The following is a 24896-nucleotide window of genomic DNA, read 5'->3' as shown; positions in this document are numbered from 1 at the left end:
TCCTTCGAGCACAAGCCAGATATAAGCACGCTCAACCCTGCTATATGTAGGGTGTTTTTTAACGACAAAAGGACGATTGCGATACTCAAGCTTTTTTTAAAGTGTGTTTACTAAAGGCGCTTCTCGAATCACGCGACAAAGAGTGACTGCAGTTCTACTACTCGCGTTATGCATACTTTGTGAGCTACCTTTATAAATATGATAAATTTAATTTCTTACCATTCGTTTAAAGAAGTCGAATATCTCGATAGAATCGTGAAAGAACTTACCTGGAACAAAGAACAAACCAAATTCTATTAGAAAGTCTGAGAAAATATTTTTTACATTAGGAAATACATACACTGATTAATTTCGTTACTTTTTGTAATAAATAAAGGTCTGGGAATATTTCTCAGTTTAGATTATTCTATAAAAATTGAAATAATTTTTTGCATGGACTGCCATCTGCTGAGTTTTGAAAAAATGTAATTATTGTGTTTATAATAAGCGAAAAGTGGTACATGGTGATGAAGGATCAATCTGTCACGGTCACGCGTGATAATTGCATCCGGTCTCCTTCGTTTGCTCATACGATTGTTTTCTTAACGATCATAAAATATGGTAAATATTTCTCATTCTTATTTAAGCATTGCAAAAACCTTTTCTCATATTTTTTAAGCAAAATATTTCTTTAGACATTTTTATATAAATGCGCTTAATCTAAAAATGACAATGAAGAAGAATCCAGTTAGAGAGTGAATACATAATTCTTCGGTTGCCGTGCGCGCCAGCAAGCCACTATCCGCATCACTCTCCCACTTCTCCAGTGTATTTCTCCAGTTTCCCCTATGCCACCATGTTGGGATAAAAAATATAGGTGGTGCTGGAGTCAATCTACCCCGCTATGACCAACATTTTGGTTCTGTGTCTTCTTAACAAAATAGTCCTTCAATTAAATTATTTCTTAAAATTAGTGTAGGAACTCTTCCATCGGCAACACGTTAAAATCAAATCGGATATAAAAGAGAACACCTCTATTCTTTAACCATTATCGGAAATAGTAGTAACGCGTTTGCGATGACTAGGTTTCCATTGTTCGACAGGAAAGTGAGTTGAAAAGGATTCATTGCGAGCTAGTGCAGTGAGTTGATCGAAGGAAAAGTATACCTACTAGACCGATGAAAGAAACAATTGATGATTGCGAGCGATTTTAATTAAGGGAGTACAATGGAGTAGCGTACCCATTGCCACTGGCATTGTCTCTGATATTAGGTCTGTTTAAGTTTCGCGCAAGATACCGGCAGAGTGCCGATTATCCGGTTCGTTCTCACCTCGGTCGGTTATTTAACGTAATTATCCTTCATTCCCCGGACCGAAAGAGCTTTCACCTTTGCTCCACCTCTTACTCTTCCTTCAGGATTCCTTTGTTTTGCCGTAATTCTCGTTACATCGATTGGAGACACTGCTTTATTCCTCATCCTCTTCCATTTCACCCCATTCCTTCCGTGCCCTCTTCTATCCGAAGTTAATTGCTATCGAACTCTCCTCGATTCGATCTCACAATTCACTGGAGCAGGGAACAGGTGTCGCTTTGATACGTTTTCTCTTCATGTTTCTTTTTGGGAGAAAGACGTGTATAAACATAAATGCGAATTAGGGGGTTGAACAAGAACAACAACGAAGAGACCATAGGGGTGTTATAAAGATTTATTGACGTCAAGAGCGAGAGCAATTTACATCAAAATCCGATTTGGAAGCTTTCCCAAGTTTTGCAAACTGCCTCACCGTATACGTGTCTTTAAACAAAGCTTTATGACACGCGAGACAACAGATTAATTTACATGCAGTGTGATTACTTTGTGTAGCGACGCGAGTGACCCCCCGGTTTCACTAATCAAACTCTGGGCAATGAGATCGCGCACGGTGATGCATGACTTTCTTTTACTCACATGTACGCAGATCAACACCCACACAAAAATCACGAAAGGTTGCGAGATAATCCCTGTCCTAATTCAGATTAGGTAAAAACAGGGGCCGCCGATTTCGGTCAACGAGACCGTTAGATTGGAATTAGAAAGGCGAAGTTCAATAGTGTTCGAAACGAGGAAATTGGGTCGCTCGACATCATTATTTTAGTACATGGACATTTTGTACTCTTACATTTGTATTTAGTATTGCGCAGTAAAAATAAATTAAAAAATGTACATGTAATTATAATAAAAATGTCAAAAAATGGGATTATGTAAGCAAGTTCAAAATGTTTGAAAAACTGCAGGGCATACTAAATGAGCGTAACCATTCCAGTGAAACATTACACTAACTCGGAGTATGAATGGAGGCGGTAAAGGAAAAAGCTACGAGAGCTCATTTGGCTCACGTGGTTCGTAACCCGAGATGTTTACTGTATGTCGATAAACATCTGGATTCGGGTGCCCAATATTATCATAATTTAACATCTATTGATAAACAGAGCCCTGTATGTTTATTCTAATTCACCCCTTTTTATTTCTTTTGCAAAGGTCAAAAAGAAACACACTTCCGACGCATTGCCTCTTATCCAATTACGTATTGTATAATAATTTATACCGGAAGGCCAAATGCATCAAGGTCGTTAGTTTCACAACACTCCTGCATCGAAATCTTTACATCTGTTCTAATCAACATAATATGATATCAAATCTTTCAGGAATGAAAAACAGATTATTGTATAGGGACGGTTAAACCAACCTCGGTTAGAGACCAGACTAGAGAGTTAATCCTCCGTTAATATCCGTTAAATCGTTGTGCATCAGTTATCTCCAGTAACTGGTTGAATTATTAAATTAAGATTTAGTCCAGTCAATGGGGAACAAATAACACTAAAAAAAAAAATTCGTAAAAGTAGCATTTTTTCTACAAATACGTTGGCAAATGCTTTATAAAGACATTGTAAAAAGTCCCCAAACACATGTGTACGGCAAAGTTCCGAAATTCTGGAAAGTGTTAAGCAATAACATGTTTTTTAAAATTAAAATAAGATCTGAAATATCCTGGAAAAAAAAACGGAAATATATCAGGCGATTTGTACTGGAGCAAATTCAGGTTCCCGTTAAAAAAAACGACTAAGTCATTTGCATGACAAACTATCAGTATAAAATGAGCCCAACTTCAGTGTACAATTTGATATGTTTAAGGGGATGCTTTTGAGATGAAACTTCTTGCAAGTGTTTCTCCATTTTCATACAATACATTTTCCAATTTGTAGGTCAGAATAATAATATTTAGGGCCTCTCTTATAGTTTTGAACAACTTAATTTCAAAATTTAAGCTATGATATCGGAAGCAGCGGTGATTATGAGTCCTAATGGCAGCAATGGGAGCGGGGGCGAGAACGGTTACCTCTTTCGATGACATTGAACCCTTCGAAATTTTTTTGCTCACTTTTCCCGACAATAGAATTGGCCTTCGGGTGACCGTGACGTCACTGCAATGCAGGTTCTCAATGAGGAAAATTTCAATTGCAATTTCAATTGTGATGGAATTTACTTCACACGTAGAGGTTAAAAACTTTTCATCTTTTTACATTCTCATTTAGGGGTTAAACCTACTATGTCAAGATTCTGTTTGGCAATGTTAACAACATTTTATTGATGTAGACTGGGAAAATATGGCCGCTCCCGCAAAACACGTTTTTTATTATTGCTTGCGATGAGCATCATAACTCCGGGAACGATTGTCTGCAATTCAAAATCCAAAAGTACGAGTATTAGAGTTACTACAGGTCTGATAGATCCGGAAAATTAGGGAATGTCAGGGAAAACATGATAGAGTTCGGGTATTTTTGATAAAGTGAAATTATTTATATTATTATGATTAAAAATCACAGCTATTTAGTTGCAAATTAATCTGTGTTTGTTAAGGATTCAAATTATTTGTTTGAGAATCCTTTTTATTTCGCTGAATTCAACTTTTTTTGTATAAAATTAAAATCCTTTTTGGTTAAAATATCAAATATCACGTTTCTCGTTAAAAAATTATCTTCTTTGGTTAATAATTCCATTACATAGTTGAAAGTGAAACTATTTTGTTTAAAATTCATTTATTTGGTTGATGACTGATCATTTTAGTTGCTAAACATTTTTTTCAAAATGTAATTACTTTGTTGAAAATTAAGATTTCTAGTTGACAATTAATTGTTTTAAGTGGAAATTTAAGTCGTAAATATGTGGTTCAGAATTTATCTTCTTAAGATGAAAATTTAAATATTTGGTTAAAAATTCCTGTATTTGATTGAAAATTCGTATTTTCTGGGAGAGTATTTAATCTTCTTGGTGACTCATTCATTTTTTGGTTTAAAATTGCTTTAAAAATTCAAATATTTTATTGAAAATGCCTGTATCTTGTGTAAAAACCATCTTTTTGGTTGAAAATAAATTTTTTCTTATTCACAATCCATTTCTTTAAGTGAAAATTTATATTGCTTAGTTGAAAATTTATATACTTTATTTGAAACTATCTTATTTGGTAGAAAATTCATCTTTTGGGTTTTAAAATTGAATTATTTTGTTGAGAATTAATTTTTTTTCTATAAAAATGGATCGGTCAAACTAAAAATTTAATTCTTCTATTCTTGGTTAAAAAATTATTGATTTTTTAACAAAAAATGTTTGTTGCAAATTAGTTGTTTTTTTAAATTTATTTTTCTAAACGGATAACTTTTCTAATTTTGATTGAAAATAATCTTTTTTGGATAACAATTCATATACTTTGTTGACAATTAACCTTATTCTTGACAGAAAAATAAGCGTTTGGGTTAAAAATTCAACGAACTATTTGGTTAAAAATACATATATTTAATTGAAGATTCATCACTTTTGCATCATTTTTTTGCATTAGCAATATTAATCTTCTATGGGTATGGTTGTTTTTATACATAGAAGAATTTATCAATTGGAATATTACAGCAACCCTTAATAAGGCACTATTTGATGCGAGTAATAATATTAAATAGTTAAATTTGCCGATATCAAAGTAAATTTGAAACAAACCAAAAATGATGTATCAGCCAAATTTATTTATTTTCAAATAAAAATGTTAATTTTCAACTAAAAAGAAACGAATTTTCAACTAAAAATATGAATTTTTTACCAAATAGTTGAATTTTCAACACAACAGATGAATCTTCTATCAACAAAAAAGATGATTTTTTAACTGAATAGTTATTTTTCGACCAGATAAATGATGAGTTGTTAAAAAAATAGAACTCTTGAATTTCCAACAAAACAAATAATTTTTTAACGAAAAAGATTACACTTCTATCAAAGAAGGTAACTTTTGCATAAAAATTGGAATAATTCGACTGAATTTTCAACTAAAATTATTAATCATTACAAAATTATAATTATTAAATGCATTCTTAAATGAAAAGATAAATTTTAAACCAAACATAAAATAGTTAAATTTCCAGTTAATAAAATAAAATTTTAATTAAATGAAATTAAATTTGCAACAAAATAGTATATTTTTTAACAAAAAAGACTAAATTTATATTTAAAAAGATCAATTTCCGACAAAAAATTGCAACAGTAACATTTTCAGTTAAAGAAATGAATTGTGAATAAGAAAAAATTTATTTTCAACCAAAAAGATGATTTTCACACAAGATACAGGCATTTTCAATAAAATATTTGAATTTTTAAAGCAATTTTAAACCAAAAAATGAATGAGTCACCTAGAAGATTAAATAATCTCCCAGAAAATTCGAATTTTCAATTAAATACAGGAATTTTTAACCAAATATTTAAATTTTCATCTTAAGAAGATAAATTTTGAATCACATATTTACGACTTGAATTTCCACTTAAAACAATTAATTGTCAACTAGAAATCTTAATTTTCAACAAAGTAATTACATTTTGAAAAAAATGTTTATCAACTAAAATGATCAGTCATCAACCAAATAAATTAATTTTAAACAAAGTAGTTTCACTTTCAACTATGTAATGGAATTATTAACCAAAGAAGATAATTTTTTAACGGGAAACGTGATATTTGATATTTTAACCAAAAAGGATTTTAATTTTATACAAAAAAGTTGAATTTAGCGAAATAAAAAGGATTCTCAAACAAATAATTTGAATCCTTAACAAACACAGATTAATTTGCAACTAAATAGCTGTGATTTTTAATCATAATAATATAAATAATTTCACTTTATCGAAAATACCCGAACTCTATCATTTTTTCCCTGACATTCCCTAATTTTCCGGATCTATCAGACCTGTAGTAACTCTAATACTTGTACTTTTGGATTTTGAATTGCAGACAATCGTTCCCGGAGTTATGATGCTCATCGCAAGCAATAATAAAAAACGTGTTTTGCGGGAGCGGCCATATTTTCCCAGTCTACTTCAATAAAATGTTCTTAACATTGCCAAAAAGAATCTTAACATAGTAGGTTTAACCCCTAAATGAGAATGTAAAAAGATGAAAAGTTTTTAACCTCTACGTGTGAAGTAAATTCCATCACAATTTTCTAGTGCTTAGGGAATAAAGTACAAATTAATGCGAGTTATAGACATTCCAAAATTGTGTTATATTTATTGTTAATTGTCTTATTCACTGCGTTTGAAAATAAAAAATTCATTTTTGTAATTATGGTTTTTATAGGTTCTCAAGGATATGTTTGTAATTACTCTCATTCAAATTACCAAGCAGAATATATTTTTGATAAAATAAAAAGATGGCTTGGTGCGCATTGCATTAATTTTATTTTATAATTTTATTTTTATTTTTGAAATTTTCGTCATTGAGAACCTGCATTGCAGTTACGTCACGGCCACCCGAAGGCCAAGTCTAGTGTCCGGAAAAGTGAGCAAAAAAATTTCGAAGGGTTCAATATCATCGAAAGAGGTAACCGTTCTCGCCCTCGCTCCCACTGCTGCCATTAAGACTCATAATCACCGCTGCTTCCGATATCATAGCTTAAATTTTGAAATTTACTTGTTTAAAGCTTTAAAAGAGGCCCTAAATATTATTATTCTGACCTACAAATTGGAAAATGTATTGTATGAAAATGGAGGAACACTTGCAAGAAGTTTCATCTTAAAAGCATCCCCTTAAACACATCAAATTGTACACTGAAGTTGGGCTCATTTTATTCTGATAGTTTCTCATGCAAATGACTTAGTCGTTTTTTTTTAACAGGAACCTGCATTTGCTCCAGTACAAATCGCCTGATATATTTCCGACGTTTTTTCCAGGATATTTCAGATTTTATTTTACTTGTTCAGAAATAAGACAATTGTATAGGTAATCCAATTTCATAGCGCAGCCGTTGATAATGTTATTGTTTAACATTTTCCAGAATTTCGGAACTTTGCCGTACACATAGGTATAGGGACTTTTTACAATATTTTTATAAAGCCATTGCCAACGCATCTGTGAAAAAAATGCTGCTTTTACGATTTTTTTTCTCAAATCCTTCATTGACTGGACTAGTTTCCGAAGTATGTAAAATAAAACTAAACTACATTCACTCAATAGGACTCAGTTATCGAAGGGACTTCCAAGGGGACTTAGATTCTTTGTGTAGAGAGCCTGAATGAGACGGAAGAGGAACTGGAAAAGATTGGTTTCAAAAGAGATGAATGTTCAAATGGAAAGAGTGAGGCTGTTTGCTGTTCGTCGAGCATTGTTGGCTCTCTTCGTTTTTCACATACCAAGCTTTTTATGACACTGAAAGGGATCAAAGGCTGCACTCGTACGCGTCAACTTCTGCCGGAAGGTCGACTCACCGGTATCTTTGGTTCTGTCTTTTTCTTTTCTTATTATTTTTTTTCCTGTCATAAAGAGCAATGAATCCAGGGCGTGATTGCACGCTTTCTCTTTTAGAGTTACTCACCCTTTGGCAAATTTTTGAAACTGAGAAAATCACTTTGGCATTTGGACTTTGTCTAATGTAAGTAGGTCTCATATTATCAAGTCTAATGTTTACTTCCCGATTCCTTCTTTTCTTTCATTCTTTTACTTCGTTCCTTTCGAAAGCTTAACAATTTAAAGTCATTTTCCGGTTTACCCAACAATAATTCTAAATCGGAGAAATTTGGTAATAATGATTATGAGGTTAATAATGAGACACACTTGTGCCAATAATGGGGCAAATAGACATAGACCATAAAAGTGCTATATAGAATTTAAAGAGAATACTAAACAGGTCTGAAGAGATTTCGACCTGTCATAATCCTCGAAGGAGGTACCATAAAACTAAAGTCAGGTATGATCTGTTTAGTGTTTACTCAGGACGAACTAAGGATTTAGTGGATTAACTTTAGAGTTTAGTTTACACTTTTCTTGAGAAATGATTTGACCACCTCACTGTTACAAGTAGAGGAGTCACGTCGACAGTAAAAATGAAGAACCTCGGAACCCAGCAACGATCCACCGATTTGAATGAAAATTTTTCATTATATTCCTGAAGATGCGTAATAAAAAATGAAAAATATACCTCATTGTAGATTGTTATTTATTTTTGTTAACAAATTATTTCATAAAATCAATTTTTAAATTAAATAACTTGAACAAATTAAATCCTAGGACCACAAAAATAGTGTGTATATGTATATTGGGGTTGCTGATGATCAATTTAAGAGTAAAAAAATTCAAAATGTCGGCCAATGTATTTTTTAACAAATGAACAACCACCAAAAATTATTTTTGACGTTTATTTTGGAAAGGGTGCTTCGGAATGAAGTGCTTTTTTTTGTAGTAAAACAGTACTTACAATTTAAAATAAGAATGGTGGTGTGCATTTTTCTTCTGCGGCTTATACTTTCTGAGTAATCAACCCTCCAAATAGGTAGTGAGTTTCACTTTGTGGGTTGCACGCTCCTATCGTTGCCCATATCTCGAAACGAGATGGTTTTTCAAGAATAATGTATAAGATATTATTGTAAGAACAAAAATTCTGTACAACTTTAATTATATACACGTTTATCTAGAAACGATCCCATTTCGAGATATGAGCTGTGCAAAAAAACTTGCCACTCGCTCAGTGTAACTCACCCCTACTCAGAGGGTTGATTACTCAGAAAGTATGACCCACAGAGGAAAAATTCATACCAGCATTCTTAATGTAAATTGTAATAACTATTTGTCTGTAAAAAATCATTTTTTCACGATATACTCTTTCCAAAATAAAAGTCAAAAACCATTGTTTGGCGGTGTTTTGCTCGATTGAAGGGTGGTTTCACCCTGCATTGATTATTGATTATTTTAAGTTTTTTTCACAAATGTACAACAAATTATCACTATTTTGATATTTTTTACCATTAAAATTCACAATTCGCAACCCCAATATACATATACAAACTATTTTCGTGGCGCATATACTAATCTGACTAAATAAATGACTGTGCAATCGGGCTAAGTCCAACTCTCGAGTTCCTGACTCAAAGATCAAAGGAAAGCCTTAAAATAAATCCCCCCATTTTCCTCAAGGGTTGTCAGAAATGTACGGATTGAAGATATTTAGGTATAACTTTAAGGTGACTAAATTAGTGACAAATCGTGTAAGGCAAGAAAAAACGAAATTGCTCACGCAATATTATTAATACAATTGTTAATTCTAGGTAAGAAATGTAACTAAAACAGAAATGAAGGAGATTGCTCAAACTAAAATTAAAAAGAGGTTTAAATGTCCCCAATTCGACACAATAATTTACGACAGCAATCTACTTTGAAATGGTTGCCAACGGCTTGGTTCTGAGATTTAGAGCAACCCATAAACCAATGTACATCTGGCGCAGCACCCGCACCTCTGTTACATGTTATACTGTTATACAGTTACAACATGAGTACATATCTTTTCTCTCTTTTCTTTCTCTATTTTACTTTCCCTTCCACGACTTTTTTTCTTGACAAGCATATTCCCTTCATTTCCCACGGTCGCGAATGGGCCTTACTGCGAATGTTAGTATCGCATCTGTCAGTGTAGAAGCGATAAGGTACTTATTCTCGGACATGCATTGATGGTGCATGTTACATAGTGCAATCAGTGTACTTATACCCATTTCCGAGTCCATATCATATAGAAAATTATCAAGAGATATGACATCACAAAAACAAACAATATATTTTAAAGTGTATTTTTTAGAAGCGAAACTCGAGAGCAAATTTATACAAATAGAACTGCAAAAAAAGTGATTAAGCAAATTATTTTTCGCTGACAAGTGGAAATGGTTGAGAACACATTGACAAAATATCTTACACTTATAAGCATATAACACAAAGTAGTCAATGTATGAGAAAAAGTTAAATACTTAGTTAATGCAAGAGGATAAACAACGGCAGTGAGTGAATAGTACGAATGTAATTTGTAGCAAAATTTTGTAGTAAAACATGCCAGCACGTAGTAATTATTTTATCATTAAAGCAAAGCTGAGTCTGTAGACTCGTAATGAATGCTTCCTGGTTACGTATGTACCATTGAACGTGCCAGCTAGTCGAACGAGCGAAGTTCCTACAACACCGGAACACCGATAATAGGCATATCGAGAGCAGCTGATATGTCATGTTTTTAGGATACACATTCTGCTGCTTTCCCATCTCCAGATCACGGAGAAATCACCGCATGAAAGGAGAAAGCTAACGGTTGCGGATTCAGTGTTCACTGTTCAGTTCATGTTCTGGACAACTATACAACAGGTACTGGACCTGGGCGATACCAGTGTGGGTTTCGAACAGGGAACACTTGACTTCCGCACTGTCATGTTGTATTTTCTATCTTTCACCTCATACACTTTTTTTTATCAAGAATTCCAATTTTATCTTTCGATGTTTTTAATTAATTTCTTGAACCTCGGACCTTTGATACATGACCCAAGGCCTGCAGAAACTTGGTTTTGGCATCTAAAATTTGAACCCTGACCTAAGAACCTTAAGAAAATCTTCTTTTAAGGCGCTTACTGACTTTTTTGGGTGTGCTTAAACATTATGCAATGTCAATTGTTTGATATAATTGAACAGTGATCTTCTTTCCTAAAAGTCCAGATGCTGAGGAACGTTAGTAGCTGTACTTTTAATGCGTTAAATCATAACGCATCGTTGATTGCAATTCAAATAGTTTGAATGAACTTTTAGTGAATGAAATGGGGGGAATGGGGTAGTGAATAGGGAGGAGACAAATTTACATAATCGAAAGGGAGAGGTGAAAGATACCGACTGACTAAAGGCATAGGCACGTCGATTATATAGAATGTAGGTGTAGAAGTAGATTGTATAAGCTAGTAGCTTAGAAGATACTACCTGAGTCGAGCAAACTCATTACCCGGTTCAACCGGCTCGTGTACAGCCCTCAACCCTCCCTGTAGCAGCCACTAATTATAAACGTCATCGTGACGGGCATCGTCTCTCCTTGTGCAGTAATTATTAATGAGAACACAAACGATCATGTTACTTGCTCGCTGCGTGGGTCGCTCCTGCGTGTAATTAGAGTCGACCTGACAAACGAATCTTTCTGCCCTGATCCGAGATTATTTGTCCTTCTCTATTCGATTCATATTATAATTAATAGGGAAGTAAAAAACGTACGATATCACCTTTATCGCTGAATTATTTGAATAATTTTAGATTTGAAGTTTTTGTATCAGGGTACCCATCTAATCTCAGTACTGCAACAACAGTATTTTAATTTTGTATTGTTTGGTATGATTGGAACTGTATGATTTTTTATACATATAGGAAGCGTTAAATCTAAATTTAAATCTGAATGCTATAAACGAAAGGTCTATAAAGAAAAGCCTATAAATAAACTGTGAGTGCAAGTAAATGTTCAAAATACTTAAATAGAATATGACGAGCTTGCATATACATTATACATCAAGCATACTTATTTTAAGGCGATCGATGTAAACCCGTCGCGTTACTCTGAGTACTGCGTGCTGTTTTCTACCTCGACTATTGTACTCCAAACAAAGGGGATTATTATTGAATATACTCTGGTTTATTTTCGCTAAATGGGAGCTTCACATTTTTTTCTTTGAAATGTTAAAATCGTTCTGTATTGGTGAATTGATGCTACTATTATTACCATTTTTATATAAATAATGATAACGAATTACGGCCAAAAACAAAGTTAACGTAATTACCTTTTTTATTTTTCTCAGAATTCTACATCCAAAAAACGTACAAAAATGTATCTGTAATTTGAAAAACTTATATTTATCAAAAGGAAAACTGCCTTTCATAACTAAAGTAGATAATGTGAAACTTGATATAATAGTAAAGATATGAAGGAGGAGAATTCTTGGTTGATGGTTATTTCATGCGAATAGAGATAACATTTTCGTAGCATTTAGTTAATGGATTCCCGCTTGGCGCTAGCGCTCTGGTATAATAACTACTACGGATTCGTACAAAACGCGGCCTGTAGGATCATTACGCGAATATCGCATTCACTTTATATGAAAGCATCGCGGATGAAATGTGAGGGCTTCCGTGCCCCTTAACTCTTCTTCAAAATACCCCGTCTTTCCCAGATGTGCGTCATAATACCAAAATTACTTTAGCGTAATATAATGTCGAGATATCAACCTTGACTGCAGATGCCATTGCGGTTTTGCAGTTTCTCAAATGTTTCGTGGCTGCTACACTTTGAAAATATGGGTGCATGTATAATAAAATCATCAGTTAAGTTAAATTCCAGTTTCATTTAAGAGAAGTGGACTTTGAGATGAGCAATATGAGTTTACATAATAAAGACGCAAAGAAAGCATACGAGAGATGATCTTTGCTCTTTACATCTATTTCATAAAAATGAAAATAAGTTAGCAGATAGCTGATTATAAAATTCCAAAAACTGTATTTAAATTCACAAGTTTGGAAAGAAATTGAATTGACAGACAAAAACAAAATTGCAAATTAATTATTCCCGGTGTTTTTCCTGTTTTGAAAGAAGATTAATTTTCGTATAATCCCAAACGCCAGTAAAGTATTATTGAAGTGACCTTGGTTCATTTTCTAGCCTGCGTGGTATTTCCCTTTGAGTCATCGACTATTTTCGCTTCTCGTACATCATATTTCATCGAAATCAATGTCTTCAAGAGCCGCACATTTCCACGTGTATTCTGTTTTGATGAGTCAAAAAATATCTGACGTCATACTGAATTATGAAATCATAAACAGATCTGAATCACTGAAACCTCAACCTACATATCTTACAGAAAAACATAGTTTTCCATTTTGATTTTAATATCTCCTTATTCTTCCCATATAAATATAATTTTATGACATCCATATTGTCTGCGCATATGTATATGATAACAGTAACATTATGTTTTCTGTATGTTAAGAGAAAAGGCAGGAAAATTCCTTGTCTAAAATCACACCGGGAATCGTGACTCTAAATTCGCAGAAACAATGTCGCAATATCGATGAGAGAATTCGGCAGACATACACTTGATACGAGGCACTATTGATCGTGTTCGCTCGCTGCGCAATAGTGGATATCTACGTCGTTATCGTCACCGACCTGGCGTTCAATTGCATTTACCTACGGCTTTTTGCGCTTTAGAGCAACGCATTTTCCACCGCGAATTCTCGCTTCGTGCCGATGTATCCACCATTCGCTTAATGAACGCGTGCGCTCTCTGAATCCCTCGATTAGCTCCTTTGGCACACACCATAACTCTCCTCTGATGAATTTCTCAAAATTTTAATTAATTTATCTCATAATTAAATCCTAATTAGAACACTGACTCTCATAATCTCATACAACAGACGAATATGAATTAGTGTAATAAACCAAATGTTAAACAATTACTTAATTAACGCTTTTACTTCTATTTAATTCAGCTTGCTTAAATTTATCTTCGAAACCAGAATTTTATTCCATGGCCTCTCTAGAAAAAATGCACATAAAAACGTCCAGTCGCGAGTCCTTGAGATTATTACATACCGTATTTTTACTGAAATCAGCTTTCGTATATATCTCTTGGGCAATGAAGATAAAGTTTGATATTGAAAACACTTGTTTACATTCTGAATTTATACAGACCTGCATTTCAATTGCAAAACAAGAATGTAAATCATCTGGAAGCGAAAATAGATTTTAGTTATGAATGTGATGTTTGCGTCCCTGTAGTCGATGATTTCATTTAGATAGGTGCAGGAACGATTTGATCATATACCGCGAAGCTCTTCCTGTCTTGGTATATGCAACCAATGATTGATCCCCTCCGATCGGCCATCCGTGATACACATTTATCCGTGTGTCCGTTCGTCCATTGCTTGACTGGAAATTCACTGATCCGAATACTCATCGCAAAACGCGACCGCTGGCACAGCCTGACGTGTCTCCATTTAAATCAGTGAAACCACCTACGCGCACAACCTGAAATGCCTCTTTTTCCATTTCAATTTGATAAATTGCAATTTCCTCATACACCATTCGCGTCGCGCTTCACATGCCTGGTTTTATATCGATCCAATATAATTCTATTAAATCGGTAATTACATCTATCCTACGCTTTCAAAAGTTGAATTCAAAATATGTATACATGTCAATAAAGTTTCCACGGCACACAAATCTATAGTGAGTTAGTGATGTTGAAAATAAATTAAATATAACATTAAAACTTCATTAATACCAATTCTATCCATCAATATAAATTAAATTCCTTTAATAAATTCGGAGACAGCTCCAACCATAATCGGAGTGACATAAGTATAGAAAAAAAGGTGAAGTTATTCCTTTGATCGAAACCTGACAGGGCATATGTTTGTGTTGCTGCAACTTTGCTTGTCCAGAGAACTCGATTGATCGTTAAACAGAGAACCTGAGCAATCAATTATTATGTTTACGTAATCGCCACACGGCTAAATCGGCGGTTCACCGATTACGCAACCATCGTTCACTTTCGGCGCTGTTCCCCAGCATCGCTGATCCTCTGACGTTCTGCCTCTTCTTCGGTTGCCATTCAAACCACCTAACAAACATACTTTTTCTTGTTCTTTTTATCTATCTTCTTTCGTTTCTCCACTAATAGTCTAACCTAAAGTGACCCTCTAACCTTAATTATTTGTTTTGTGCATTCTAATCGTTTTTTGTTTTGTATCCAGCGAAACGAGTTCTCCCCTCTTCAAACTCGAAGACCGATGTAATACATCAGCTTCTCGATAAAGAGACCAATTTAATAGCCCTAATCCCTCGAGAGAGCGAGGCATTGCAGAAAGTAATATGATTTAGCGTCGAGGTCAAGCACTAGAACCGCCACGAGAGAGGCGAGAAATCTCTAGGGACCACCGAACGAGATTGTCGAACCAATCGTGGGCTTTTTTTTATGTTTGAAGACAGGTTCTATCGAAAAGATCGAAGAAATCACTTTAAGAATTTTCATTCAGTGGTTTTAAGATTCAGATTCTAAGAAAGTACTTTGAACTGCTAAAGAAATACTCTACCATGTTACAACATTTACCATCTTTTTCAAACCAACACCTTAATAGCTGAATGGACTAGCATTTCTAAAAAAAAAAGAATCGGTCAGAGTCCAAAAGATCATGGACCGCATAATACGAGTACACATATTTAAATCAAACTTATAAGGTGGTTTTCGACCCAGTAGAACCTTGGTAAAATTACTTGAAAAATTATTCATTATTAACGGCTCAGGGATCAAACCCCGGGCCTCCTAATGAAAGCCCGAGCGTTTAACCGACAGAGTAGTGACAAAGTTGTATTAAAAGTAACTCACCTGATATAAATGATGACTCCATTAGTGCATATCCTCTTCCAACCAGGAGGTATGGAGATCGTGGGCTGCTGTTGTGTTTGCTGCCGCTGTCTCGGTTGTCTCTGCGATACCGCACTAGCGTTCACATTATTTGACACAACACTGTGATGAACATGTACTTGCGATGAGGACCGCACAGCCTGCTGCGCGTAAATATTATTCGTCGCCACCACAGTCGGCTCCTGTAGCTGACTTTGACTCTCTGGGCTGCTAAGGCTGCTGCAGGTCGACTCAGCGGTATCCGATCGAACAGAATCACAGCGTCCGACGCTGCTTGAACAATTCGAGCCGAAGCTTAACTGCTTCTCTAGAGCTTCCTGTCCCTGCACCCGGTTTCCCTTTTCGTTGATCCCCTGATGCTGGAGTTCATCTCCATCGCCAGGGTAGATACCCTGCCTCACAAATGCGATTCTCACATTATTTTCCCCACCATAGACACCCTCACAACCATCAGCAACCTGGTCAGCCACATTAGGTGCGAAGGCTAACCGCTTGTTGGCGACGTAACCTTCCGGCACTCGAGACACCTGCACCGGATAGGTGACATTGTTGGTCCCATCATCGAGAGCCGCTGAGGGAATCATCTTCCCCGGAAAACCGTGTTCCGGAGCGATGCCGTTCAGTCCTACTAATCCACCTGCAGCAGCCCCGCTGCTGTATCTCTGAGTATTCCCCCACACTAAGGGTCGCTCTTGTTGGCAGTTGTTGTACAAACTGCCACCTCCTCCGCCGCCGTACCTTGGCCCATTCCCCCATACCAACGTCCGATCTGACTGGCAGTCGAGCTGCTGAGACGCAACCTCCTGCCCTCCAGAGTTAATGTAGTCAGAGGTTTTCAGGAACTGGCTCCGACAACAATTGGGGCCGACGACTCCGATGCCGTGCGTCGTCGCCTTCGTGGGGTATCCGCCGCAAGCCACTTGGGGTAACAACCCAGTGACATAGGATCCCTGCTGGTGTTGATGATGTTGCTGTTGGTGATGATGCTGGTAGCCAGTACCAGCACTGGCAACAACATTCTGGCCGACTGCACTCGCGTAAGCCAAACTATCCCCCGACACGTACACTAAAACGCTGTTCTGTTGAACACCCTGAGACTGCGGCTGCTGGGGATGCCGATCACTTTGATTTGGGGAAGCTGAATAAGAGGGAGGCTGCTCAGGCTTGCCGGCCATGATCCAGGTCCAGCAGTGCTGGGCGCCACGCCACCGACATCACTGGAACACACAGCGCACGCCCCCGACACTCTTCTAGCACCTGCGGCATCCTCTGTAAACATAAACATCACACCTGGGTTAATAACATCGCATGCCTATCTCTTCTGCTGACTGTTAGCACCGCTATATCTATTAAGAGGACTTAGTTAAACAATGGAGAAAGCTAGTTCCGATAGAGACGCCAGCTTCTATTCAAACGGTACGACTTATTCTATTCAGTGAGGTAAATGAATCAGTAATGTCGCAACAGATCTCGAAATAAGAAATGCAACTTGTAAGAAGTTTTAAATGACTCTAATCACTACTGGAACAATCTGACCTTTCTTGGTCTTAATAAGTTAGCATCATCTGAATTATCTTCTTAAATCAAAAACAACAAATTCTCATGTTTGTTTGGACTTTCATTGTAAAGCAAAAATCTGTTGTAAATCACCTTGATATTGAGAATTAATTTTGAATGCCTTTTATCGCAGTAAAAATAGAAATAATATCATGAAAAGAAATCCAACTTTTATCAGGACATGTGTTACAATATCTTATTTACTGATTGAAACAGGACGCGAAAATGTTTGCTGCTTCAAAATATTTTTATTATTCAATTTCAAATGAGTCACAAGCCATATCAATTTGATTTTGATAACTGCATTACATGAACAAAGTGTAAACAATACCTACAGCTGTTTATCGTGAGCTCAATTAAAACGCGTTATAGCGCAGCACCATTTCACTTTATACTGTAAACGAAGAATCTCGCGTGATACTATTGCAACGTGCGCATGGATGTTGCACGTTAAATTATGCCCCATGTTCAGGCAAAGTGTGAAGCTATACGTTTGAGACTCGCTTCAAACGGAAATAAAAATCTCGCACACGATCTACGTTCTTCAGAACGCGAAATGGGTTCTTTGAGCTTTTACAAATCATACCGCTTTTGTGTGTAACTAGCAAGCGAAGGCGAGACCAAAAATATTCACCTTTTCAACACGAAGAGGCATTCATAAAGCTTTACTTGGAGGTTAATGTTTGGAATGGATGATTAGGAATTTCTTTTGATCATTTTAAACATTTTAAATACGATTTTCATACTACAAAATCACTATGTGGCGAACCACGCGGGGATGTGCAAAGTAGTTAAATTATTCCTTATTCACAATATGACGTTTATGTTTTGTAATACATTGTCCTAATTGACGACCAATTTACTGAACAGAACGACCACCGCAATTTAAGTAATCAAATTCGTAAAGAACCCAATTATGTTTCATTTTATCTAATTTATCTTTTGCAGGTAGGAATAAACTATCTTTAGTTGTATGTGAAATCATTGTACAATCCCGTCTGAAAGTTTGAATACATTGATATTAAAAAATGTAATGGGTGTTATATCTTTAAATTCAATATAATTTCTAAATAATACGATATTTTATATAACAAATCAATGATTTCAGACATGATTGGAACAGAGGCACGGTTTCTGCTTATATGATATTTTCAATGGAGGATTAACTAACTGCTCTGCGATCACTTGTTATGTATCCAAAATGTAAGTTAATATTTGTATAATTTTCATTATACATTTTTTAACATCACCCTTTTGGTCCCTAGTGAGAAAAAGCACAGGAAAAAATATTTTCATTGCTAATTTTGTAACTAATTTTTTATTTTTAATCCTAATGTTATAGGGCTCATTTTATTCATTGAATGAATCTCTACAAATCTCTGGTACGTTAATACGAAAAGTTTATTTGGGAAAGATATTATTTACGGATATAACAATTGTATAATTCCTAAATAAATTTTTTTTAAATAAATAACGTAACAGCGATTTTTGGAGAACTGATCAAGGAATTAAATGAGCATTACAACATTATGATTACATAAGAATTGAAATTTTTAATTAAGAGAAAGCAAATACATTTATTATTATTATTATTATTATTATTATTATTATTGTACGATTAAGCCATATCCCTTTCGGGGTAAAGGATTGTACCAGGGAGAGATTATTCTTAGTTTAATCTACTGCTGCTCCATCCTAGGTCGCTGATTTATCTTTATAGCAGTCGCCCCATTAGAAGAGCTTCACAAAGTCAACACGTAAAGCACTCCACTTGGGCGCATTGGTATCCAGTTTTTCGTTTCAGGCGTAAAACTCTAAATAACTATTATTAATTAAACAATTTTTAACTGAAATATTTTGTTGTCATGTTCGCCTTCAGTTCTCTCAAAACTTATTACAGTCAAGTATAAGAATACTCTCCACAATTTTATACATAATTTTTAACAATTCTCATGTTTGATCCTTTACTGTAATAATATATACATTTATTAGTGCACTTTTACATATTTAAAATTGCACGAACGTGTAGATGATTTCAGTGAAGATAGCAGAATTTTTCCTTTAAAATAAGTCCTAGAAACTTTAAAAGTGCCGAAAAATTTCCGATATTGGTCATTTAAAAATTGAACTAAAACCCTTGTTTTTATCGACATTTTAGGTATTTCCCTGCGGAATCGTCGAAAACATTTCAATTAGGGGCCATATAGCATAGATTTGTATACACTTGAAGTCAACATATTTTTATTATTATTTAGAAATTGTATTAAAAATATGAAACCCATTGGGAAATTAAAAAAATATGAATGTATCTAAAAGTTCAATGGGAGTGTAATTATAAAGTTTTTTCTACTTTTTGTTTTTTGCCGTACTCTCAGAATATACCCGGATAAAATAAATAAATAAAAAGAAATATATTCCTTGACAATAAAATTATTTAATTTGTAAATAAACTAAAGTTTGTGGCATAATATGTAATATGCTGTAAAAATGCTGCAGAAATGGACTGCAATTAAATGCAATTCAACGTTGATTCGGCGAGTTGCATTTCACACAAAATTTCAAAGTGATGAGTCAACTATTCAACTGAAATCTATTGAATTCTTTTTCATTTAGTTCAAGGGAGTGTCTACATTCTGGTGCCAAGAAGAAAAGTGTGTTTTTGAATTTGGCAAATGTTATCCATATATAAAAAATATTATCGGGCCTAGAATTCGAAAATTTGTAATTTTATTACAATGAAAGATCTGACATGATCTCTAAACATTTTTTTTCCTTACATTAATGTGCACAGTATTTCTTATACATTACAAGAAAAATATTTTGAATTGCACCAAAAATGCACATCAAGGGTCCGCGGTCTAAACCTGTTTACCGACATTTCAGGTTCAGAAATTTTACGCGGCAAAGGAAAATCGTTATTTTTGCAATTTTAAATATTTTTTCAAACTGTAAAATTTTTTTTTGTTCATTTAATAGAGAAAAATAATACACATGAGTTTTATAACATTTGAATCAAAATTGAACCTCATATGACAATTGAAAGCCATTCATATGTTATGTAAAAAGGGTCCAGCGGTCTAAACCTGTTATCTTTAGTGCTCTACCGCTGTCGCTCACCTTCGTCTTTACAGCGATCTGTAGACGACAACATCGAAAATGACGTGAAAGTAGCCACACACATGCCCTCAACTGCACATACTCTGACATGTGTCTCACTGGCCTATCCTACGAGTAAACTGAGCTGATGCGAGAAAAAGCACGGATTTCCCATAAGGCGTCGTAAGTAGTTAACAAGTTTAGACCGCGGACCTATGCTCTAGATACCAAAACGCGAGTTTAGAAAATCCGGTTAAAAAACAGTAAAAGGAATTTTTCCGTTTGGCCTGCGGGATATTAACTGCATATCAAAAATGTTCCAGAAAATATAAAAAAAAATCAATTTCGAAAAAAATGTCTGTTAACAAGTTTAGACTGCGGATTTTCACATATTTTTGTAATTTAAATTTTGTTTTTGCATGTCATTTATTTGAAAAAGGTGCAGGCTAATTATTAATTAGGGTCGATTTCAGTGGCATTATGCATTTTTATATGTTTCGATTATCGATTTAATTGAAATTTTATTTACTGAAAATAAGACTTGTTCCAAAGGTCAATTACTCACTCAGATGTTTGGCGTACTCTAGATAGTAAGATGGCACGAGTTTTAAAAATATTCCATGGATTATAGGAAATTCACTGTAGAAAATCAGTAAATGGAAAACAATCGTAGGATATTCAGTTTAGGGATGAATTGTACAAAAATATTTAAGGAATTAATGAAAGTACACAAAAATAGCGATTCAGCACAAATACACTTCGCAGCAAAAATCTGCAAATTCCCTTGATATCTTTAAAATCTCTTAAAATTTGATTCAAATACATATGAGAAACTTTTGGAATCTCTTCATGCCCCCTAGATTTCCCTAGAAATCCTTGAATCTCGTGAACATTCTTGAAATACCTTAAATTCCCTTGACATCGTTGGGAATAAAATGTTATTGTATTTAATTTATTTTTTAAAGCTCACGAAATATCCCTTTCAATCTTTGGAAATCCTACAAAATTCTTAGAAATCCCACAAAATTTTCAAAAAAAAAGTAAAAAAACTCGAAATTACTCAAAATCCCCCAAAATTTGTGGACAATTGGACATCATTAAAATACACTAAATTTTCTCGAAACGAAATTCCTTGAAATCCGTGGAAATATTTTTTAATCTCTTAAAACCCGATGAAATCTTTAAAAATTAATTTAAATACTTGAAATCTCTTGAAACATCCTGATCTTTTTTGAAATATTTTTAATTCCGTTAAAGTTTTATTAAATCTGATGAAATCGCTTAAAATCCATGTAAATGGTTTGGAATTCTTTGAAATATTTTAAAATTTGTCCAAATACTACGTTAAATGAAAAAATAATTCGTTTCTACTATTTTATAAAACACTAATTATTTTTAATTTTTACACTCTATATTTCTATAATTATTTTTCTAGGATCAGTGAGCGAAAAAATTATAAAAAATTTATTATAAAAAAATTATTATAAATCTATACTGAATTTCCTATCATATTTTTTCCTAAGAGGGGATTACAAGGTAATTTAAGAGGTTGCATGAGGTTGCAGAGTGTACACCAGATTGCAGGAGAAATTAACCTCTCGGACCTGGCACAAACTTATAGGTAAAAATATATTTTGATGTATTGTAGGAATCTTTAAACTATTTTAGGTATTTTGATATCAATATTTGTAATTTAATCCGAATAGAAGAAATCCTGTGTATAATACAGAAAAAAAGGTTAGGGTGAATTTAAAAAATGAATTGCATAGAAATTACAAAATTTCGTATTCTCAGCCTGATAACACCTACACAAATTGTTGTTTCATAAAATGTACAATTCATTCATCAATAAAAAACAATACCTTTTTAGTGGTTAAAGAATTTATTACCCATAAATTTGCATTAAAAAACAGTGAAAAACTAAGGAAATTCATATTAAAACCTGAAACGACCTTTAAGCATTTATTTCATTTATAAAAAAAATGTATGGTAGTATTTTTTTCACCAAAAGCAAGAAACTTAGAGGGTGGCGTTCGCAAAAGTCAAAATCACACTTTTCCTGGTGGGTACCCTAGTCTATAATTACCGTAACGAGAAATCTAGCTATATGTACCGAAATCGCGGAACACAAAACCTCAATTAAATAAAAATTTCGTTCATGTAAAAGTTCTGAACTTCGTACACTCATGGCTTAAATAATAAAAAACTTTGATCAGCAAATGCTACACCATAAAAAAGTGGTTCAAATTTAAGGTCGGCTTGTAAACATTTTACTGCAATTAATGTGTTAATTCCACATGTTTATTGTGAACCTGCAGCGACTGACGATGGAATTTCACAATCTTTGTATCAATTTTACCGTAAAAGTATAACGGTACCACGTAAAACAGCGGACATAAAAATACCAGTTATTATCGACATAAATTTCAACCACAGTGTAATCGTTCAAGAGAGTAATTTTACAACGTGAAACAGCGTAACTTTAATCTTGTTTAGTCAAATTACAACGTTAACAAGTGGTATCTTTATTTCAACTTTTACTAAAATTAATGTGGTAATTTTCAACGACTTTCTTTTACAGTGCATAATTCGTTTATCATTTACTGCGACCAACAATGAATGTCAAATCTCTAGTGACAGTTTCCTTTTTGTTTGCATTGCGCTTATTTGGTTATGTAAGATCAGTCAGCTGTGTATTGTTTACTCTCCATATAATGATGACTATGATTTCTGATTTTTGTTTGCTCCACACATGTTTTTACGATATTTTTTTTGTAAATAACGGTAATTTCAGCATTTGAATGTAATGAATCTCCAATAAATGTGTATGTAATTTTGACAAAAACTCTTTCGTACCTAAGACGTAGCGACCAGCACTGTGCATTAGATGCATATGTACGAACTGTGGCGCGGACCGCGAATCCCATTGACATCACACGCGAATAAAAATTAGTAGCACTGCACTTAATCTCGATCACCGACCGTTATACACAAATCGCACTAAAAAACCACACTTAAAATTTCAAATGATCCCAGTGTCGCCGTTGGAAGATCTTGGTTCTCGCATCACTGTCAGGGTCATCCGTCGCATCCCGATGAGTCTTGCTCCAGAAGATACTTTAAACTGTGGTAAATTTTGCTTTACAGGCTCTTTTAGATCACTTTGCTTCAGAAGTCGTTTGATGTAGTTTTGTTTTAAATTTCCACGTGATTTTGTTGCATTAATAAAATGAAGTACCCGGGGTTCCGAAATCCGGCGACATATGGCCGGCAGACTTGCACTAAATGCGGGTAAAATGAACCGATAGCGGTTAAGCGCGGTTAATGGCAAGGCAAAATAGAAATAGATTATTAAAGGCGAACTTGGTGTGTTATGACGTATGTGTCATCGTTACAGCGGCAGCAGCACCATCATCACTACGACGACCACTGCTATCAGCACCAACACACTTTTCCACTACCGTCAACACTACCACCACCACTGCCGCTGCTGCTGCCCCGTGCCAACACGACCACGGTATGAACTTGGGTTAAGCTCACTAACCCTCGTCGATTCGAACACCTGCGCGGCTCGCGCGCACTCTTCGGCTCTTCCTCTTTTCGCCGGAGCTCACTTCCAGGCTACGTCAAGATGCACAATATCACTGGACTCAACTTGACTGCGCCTACACACTCTCGTGTCGCTCCCGCGCGCTCCGAACTCGCGACTCGCTCACTTTCTGTACACGAAAATGGCCTCGTTCCAGGGAGCACATTGAATACTACATCCCGTAATTGCTATACGTACGCTGTTTTCGCGTAACTGATATTGGAAAAATAATGGCTCCCTCTGCATTCCCAGAAACCTTTGCGGCATCTCAACTCAACTCGCTCACTTTCATGGATTCGTGATGCATTTCATAAAAACATCGGGCAAATTGGGATCTTTCAATGCGATCGGAGCGACATCACTTGGTGCACGTTAGAAGTAAGCAACTCCGGTATCGATTGGTTGCGCGGGAAAATTTGAATTTGGTTCAGTCGGTAATGTTTGAAGGTGCACATCGGAAAAAAATTACTTTTTTTTGGTCCAAAATAAGTAACGATACGTACATATGTGCTGAATCTACCCTAAAAATTTCAAAGCCATCGGTCAAACCGTTTTTGAGAATACATGCCGGTCAATTCGAAAAACTTGGTTTCGAAAAAACGCGCCTAAAAGTTCAAGAACGATTTAAACAATGATGTACACCTAGTCGTTCTAGAAGCTGTAACTTTCCAACGACTTCGAATATTGGAATATCACTTTATCAGAATATTCTACGCATGTGCAGGAATAAATTTGGGCGAAAGAAAATGATTTTTTAGATCGGACACACGGGGCGACCCCCTTAATATTATTAACAAATTTAATAAATAAATGCATTAATCATGCATTTGTAGACAGTAAAATTCAGTTGTTTTTTTTTTCAAAGTTTTTTCGATCTGTCTTTTTAATTAGGAACTTCATAATAATTT

The 24896-nt window shown here is 34.8% G+C and overlaps 1 protein-coding gene across 4 annotated transcripts in view; it reads right to left on the bottom strand.

Annotated features, from left to right (window-relative positions):
* Positions 1–24243, bottom strand: part of LOC117182220 (methyl-CpG-binding domain protein 5) — a 226033-nt gene extending 201790 nt beyond the window's left edge. For all 4 annotated transcript variants that reach the window (XM_033375302.1, XM_033375303.1, XM_033375304.1 and 1 more), the window contains exons 1-2: positions 23256–24243; positions 15708–17015 (exon numbers count right to left, since the gene is read on the bottom strand). In XM_033375302.1, coding sequence (XP_033231193.1) covers positions 15708–16921 — 1214 coding nt within the window. In that variant the 5' untranslated portion in view covers positions 16922–17015; positions 23256–24243. The remainder of the gene's footprint in view (positions 1–15707; positions 17016–23255) is intronic.
* Positions 24244–24896: the final 653 nt, after the last annotated feature.

This window comes from Belonocnema kinseyi, chromosome 10 (genome assembly GCF_010883055.1).
Source record: "Belonocnema kinseyi isolate 2016_QV_RU_SX_M_011 chromosome 10, B_treatae_v1, whole genome shotgun sequence".
NCBI lineage: Eukaryota > Metazoa > Arthropoda > Insecta > Hymenoptera > Cynipidae > Belonocnema > Belonocnema kinseyi.
Note: the sequence above shows the minus strand (reverse complement) of the source record. Positions and strands in the feature narration are given on the sequence as shown.